The 6042-nt window shown below is 42.5% G+C and overlaps 1 protein-coding gene across 1 annotated transcript; it reads right to left on the minus strand.

Moving 5' to 3' along the window:
- Positions 1-514: 514 nt before the first annotated feature.
- LOC142630010 (uncharacterized) lies at positions 515-1250 on the minus strand. Its single transcript, XM_075804069.1, has 3 exons — positions 1099-1250; positions 817-1009; positions 515-697 (listed from the first exon to the last, which is right to left on the minus strand). The coding sequence occupies exons 1-3, from the start codon at positions 1248-1250 to the stop codon at positions 515-517; spliced, it is 528 nt and encodes a 175-aa protein (XP_075660184.1).
- Positions 1251-6042: the final 4792 nt, after the last annotated feature.

Raw genomic sequence — 6042 nt, forward strand, 5'->3', positions numbered from 1 at the left:
GGCTTTGTTTATCAAAAACTACCATCCAGGCTAGTTTAGCTAGTAGGGCAGCATTTACTTCTTTCGTTTTTTTGAAGCCGAGACCTCCAACACATTTTGGTCAGCAAAGGTTATCCCATGTTTTCCATGCAATGAACCTCCCTTCTTTCTCTTTAGGTTTCCACCAAAACCTTCGAGAGGTTGAATCCAATTTGTCACAAATTTTGGCAGGTATGTTGAAAGAAGATAGAGTGTATGTAGGTATGGCTTGAGATACAGAGTTTACGAGTGTACACCTACCTACCTAAGAGAGGCATCTGCTTCTCCAACCCGATAGTTTGGCTTCTACTTTGTCTTGAAGGAACTTAAAATCTTTTGAAGGCGATCTGGACATAAACATAGGTGCTCCAAGATACACAGCATCTTTACTAAGCCTTTTCATCTGGAGGTGCTGCTTTATGGCTCGTCTACTACTGGGGCCTATATGCTTTGAAAAGAAAATCCCAGATTTGCCCCTGTTAATGTTTTGCCCTGACTAATCACAGTACTTTCCTAGGCAATCAGATAGCCTTTTTGCATCATTCCTTGTTGCTTTTGAGAAGAGAATAATGTCGTTTGTATACATAACGTATGTAATTACAGGCCCTTTTGCACTTGGTTTAGCACCACTAATGTTTCCAGCTCTAAGTTCATTATCCAACATCCTTAATAAGACTTCCTGGCCAAGTATAAAAAGATATGGTGATAGTGGGTCGCCTTGCCTTAGTCCTCTAGTTGGCTTGAGCTGATCTGACTTGCCTCCATTAACCAAGACTTCGAAAGAAACCAAAGATATACAGATTCGAATCTAATTGGTGAAACAGAATTAAACTCGAGGTTAGTAAGCACAGCCTGTATGAATTTCCAGTTGCATCTGTCATAAGCTTTCTGGAGATCAAGTTTAACGGCCATAAAGCCAGATTTAACTCTCCTTGTTTTAAAGCTGTGGAGGAGTTCATGGACAACTACCTGATTTTCGCAATCCATTTGCCTGGAATAAAAGCCAACTGACAAGGGGAGATGATCTTATGAAGTAGAGGTCTTAGCTTTGCAACAAGCAACTTAGTTATGATCTTGTACACGACATTGTAAAGGCTTATAGGGCGGAAGCTATTTACTGATGTTGGGTTGGTGGTTTTTGGGATAAGAACAATTAGTGAGTTGTTTGCTTCTCCAGGCAAGCTTCCGTGAGTGAAGAAGGATATGACAACATTTGTTATTGCCTCCCCCATCGTGGGCTAGAATTCTTTATAGAATAATGTAAGGAAGCCATTGGGGCTAGGGGCTTTTAAGTCTTGCATCTAAAACAAGGTTTCTTTGATCTCTTCTCGGGTTGGAATTTTCTCCAAAACAACATTCTCCTCCTCAGTAATACAACTTGTCATAAGGATGTCAAGGTTTTCCAGAAAGGACACATTTTCCTCAGTGAACAAATTCTTAAAAGATGAGAAAAAAGCTGCCTTATTTGGTTCGAACTAGTAACCCATCTGCCCTCCTCTGTTTTCTTTGCATCAATATTGTTCCGCCGCTTTCTTAAGATGGTGGAGAGGTGGAAAAATTTCGTATTTTGTATTTCTGTCTCCCTCTTTCAACCATAACTCTAGGGACTTTTGCTTCCATAGAATTTCACTTCTAAGGAGCCATTCTGATAGTTCCAATTGTAGTTCTTGCTCAATTCTACCATTATCCTCAAATGGAAGCCTCTTTTGAACTTCAGTAATCCTATCCATTAGAAGGTTGATCCTAACTTGGCAGTGCCCAAACACTTCTTTATTCCATTTTCGGAGAGCATCCATTGTTTTAGCTTGCTTTTTGTAAAGCTTTATGAACGCTGGACCACTAGCTTCCTCATTCCAAGCCTTCTCCACAACAAAGTTGCAACCATTATCTCTGATCCAAGCGGCTTCAAACCAGAATGATCTGTGGGCAAAGCTATCCTCTAGGTTGGTATCTAATAGAATTGGGGCGTGATCTGACTTAAGAGCGCCCAGATGGGATACTACCGCCTTTGGGAATGCTAGGCGCCATGAAATACTAGCAATTGCTCTGTCCAATCTTCTCCTGATGGTGGAGCTTCCCTATCTTCCTCTAGCCCACGTGAAAGTGTTACCAGAAAAACCCAGATCAATTACTCCGAACTCAAAAATCAGTTCTTTCAAAAAATTTATGCCCAATGATTTCCCACATCTATTCCCTCCAAGGGTTTCTTTCTCATTAGTGGTGAAGTTAAAATCACCAATGCATACCTAAGGGCTTTGACAAGAGTTTAGAAGGGCCATTAGATTCTCTTAGGCTTTTTGTTTCTTGGCTGGGTAGGGAGGGCCATAGAATCCCACCATAAGCCATCCATAGAGAGCATAAGACACTTTGATTGCAATGAGATTTTTATCATACTCCACTTGGTGGATTGATAGCCCTGTTTTCTACATGACACAAATACCACCCGCAACACCTTTTGCCTCAACAACACACATATTAGAAAATTTTATTGATCTCAACACTTCCTTCATTCTATTTACAGACGCTTTAGTTTCACTAAGAAAAATAATATCTGGGCTATTCCCTTTTATATGAGCCTTAAGGGCTTTGACTGTTGCAGCATTGCATATGCCGCGACAGTTCCAGCCTAGGATTTTCATGGGGAGGTTGGGGGCTTGATAAGGCCCGCCTCCTCAGCCATAACAGTAGGAACAGAGTATGAGGTAGTAACAGAGCATGATTTGATTTTGAGGGGAGTAGCAGAAAATGCAATATTAGATTCGATGAACTCACCTTGGGGAGCTAGGTTGCACTGACCTGAAGGGTTGGGCTCATCTATCAACCTTCCTTCTAGAGTAAACAGTTCTACTATTGATTTGGGGGTGAAGGTGTCTGTCTTGGGATTGCAATATACCTCTTCAAGGTCGTGGTCATTGATGGGACTAACGAAATCAACTACCGACGAGACTAAGGCATCTGACGGGACTGACGAAATCAACTACCGATGAGACTAAGGGATCTGATGGGACTGACGAGATAAACTACCGATGAAACTAAAGCATTTGATGGGACTGACGAGACCGCTTTTTGAGACGAGCCTAAGCAAGTATCCACGTCATCGACGAGGATATCAGGATCATTTAATGCCACCAATAATACCCCGGACGGTTACAGAACCAGCTAGATAAACCGTTGAAGGCATATTAAAATCCCATTACTCAACAAGAAGCGTTACTAAAAGAGGCATTAAAGTCACAATAATTGCCACAACGGCTAGAATCTAGAACAACATATATAAAGGCCACGCATTGCCAACAGAAGGTACGAACATAGTTACAAAATATCCCTAATCATTCTTATAGTCTATTATTATAAACTCCCTTGTACTAATTTTGGCATCAGAGGCGTTGTGGCAAGCACCACACCGGTGACCATTCCGAAGAATTTCTTCTTCCGTCGCGACACAAGCAGACCTCTAGTCCCATCTAGACGACCTCACTACAACTGACGAACCCGTGATTCATCAGTCTGGTCCCGTCTGGACGACCTCACTACAACTGACGAACTTGTGTTTCATCAGTTTGGCGCCGTCTGTGGGAACGACATTTTCGTACTAACGGTTCAAAAGCGTAGTTTCTACCAATTCAATACTCAGATGGAGTCCAACCAGGATTCAATAGCCTTAGCCCAGCAAGTCAAAGCTCTTACGGCCACTGTTGAAGAGCTCACCAGGCATAATCAGGAGATGAGACAACAGCTTCAACATAAGGAGAGTCGGTCCAGAGTTGTCCAGGAGGATGAAGGAGACAGTCATGGGAGAAGCGACCGACGAAGGACCACTACTCTAGACAAACAAAATTCTGATCTTCTTCAAGAGATGAGGAAAGAGATGGACGAACTGAGAAATGCTATTAAGGAGAAGACAGATCAGAGCCTGGACAGAATGGTCAGGGCAACAGATTCTCCTTTCACCGTGGCAGTCTTGGAACGACCAGTGCCGGCGAAGTTTTGGTTGCCTCAGCTTGAGCATTTTGACGGGCTTAAGGACCCCCAGGATCACCTTAATACCTTCAAGACGACATTAGGCCTCCAATAGCCCCCTGATGAAATAATGTGTCGTTCCTTCCCTACCACACTTAAGGGAGCTGCAAGAGAGTGGTTCATAAAGTTGCCAACCTCATCCATTGATAGCTTCGAACAGTTGAGTAGCGCCTTTCTGTGCCATTTCGTCGGAGGGCAACGTCCTAAGAGACCAGTAGACCACTTACTCACTATTAAGCAATGGGAGAAAGAAACCTTGCGGTCATATGTGAAATGCTTTACTCGAGAAACCCTAAAAGTGGACGACGCTGATGACAAAGTACAGTTGACGACCTTTAAAGCAGGGCTGAAGTCTAGAGAGTTTGTAGTTTTGCTGGCAAAAAATCCACCTAAGACGATGGCAGAAATGCTCTTAAAGGCGCAAAAGTACGTGAATGCTGAGGATGCGCTAGCTGCCATTAAAGATATGGAGAAAATAGAAGAAAGGGGAAAGAGAAAGGACGAACGTAAAGGACGAAAGAGGGAAAGTCCAGATCGTCGGCTTACTGACGAAGCCAAAAGATCATCGAAAATGGCTAGATAATAAGATTCCGCCTTGACAGATGTACATTACTGACGAAGCCAAAAGATCATTGAAAATGGCTAGGTAATAAGATTCCGCCTTGACGGATGTACATTACCGACGAAGTAAGTAATAAGATTCCGCCTTGACGAATGTACATTACTAACGAAACCAAAAGATCATCGAAAATGGTTAGGTAATAAGATTCCGCTTGACGGATGTACATTACTGACGAAGCCAAAAGATCATCAAAAATGGCTAGGTAATAAGATTCCGCCTTGACGGATGTGCATTACCGACGAAGTAGGTAATAAGATTCTGCCTTGACGGATGTACATTACCGATGAAGTAAGTAATAAGATTCCGCCTAGACGGATGTACATTACTGATGAAGCTCCGTGATAAGATTTCGCCTAGACGAATGTACACTACTAACGTAGCCAAAAGATTATTTAAAAAAACTAATAATAATAAAAAAAACCTTTCATCTTCTATGGTTGTCATGGCACATCATGACGACCACAGAATCCGAGGGCATCTGATGGGACTGACGAAATCAACTACTGACGAGACTAAGGCATCTGATGGGACTGACGAGATAAACTACCAACGAGACTAAAGCATCTGATGGGACTGACGAGACCGCTTTTTGAGACGAGCCTAAGCAAGTATCCACGTCATCGACGAGGATATCAGGATCATTCAGTGCCACCAATAATACCCTAGACGGTTACAGAACCAGTTGGATAAACCGTTGAAGGCATATTAAAATCTCATTACTCAGCAAGAAGCGTTACTAAAAGAGGCATTAAAGTCACAATAATTGCCACAACGGCTAGAATCTAGAACAACATATATAAAGGCCTCGCATTGCCAACAGAAGGTACGAACATAGTTACAAGATATCCTTAATTATTCTTATAGTCTATTATTATAAACTCCCTTGTACTAACTTTGGCATCGGAGGCGTTGTGGTAGGCACCACACCAGTGACCATTCCGAAGAATTTCTTCTTCCGTCGCGACACAAGCAGACCTCTAGTCCCGTCTAGACGATCTCACTACAACTGACGAACCCGTGATTCATTAGTCTGGTCCCGTCTGGACGACCTCACTACAACTGACGAACTTGTGTTTCATCAGTCATCACACCTGATTCTTTTGGCAAAACTTTCAAGCTCCTACCGTGACACCTTTTTTTTATGTGTGGGATTTGGGTTAGAGCTTTCAGCTTGAGGTTGTATAGGCAGAGGGGATTTGGGTAGGTGAGTGATATCTAGGTTCTCTGAGTGCTTTTGTGGTGAAATTATGTGGGATGGTTCTATTTGGGAAGAAAGGGTGTTGTCTTAGGTTAAATCGGATTTCTTTTCGGGTTGTATTTCAGTTTTCTTTTTAAGTTGTATTTTTGTGTGGGTTGGATGGCTTTGGTTTGGGCTAAGAAGT

Source organism: Castanea sativa, chromosome 1 (genome assembly GCF_040712315.1).
Source record: "Castanea sativa cultivar Marrone di Chiusa Pesio chromosome 1, ASM4071231v1".
Lineage (NCBI taxonomy): Eukaryota > Viridiplantae > Streptophyta > Magnoliopsida > Fagales > Fagaceae > Castanea > Castanea sativa.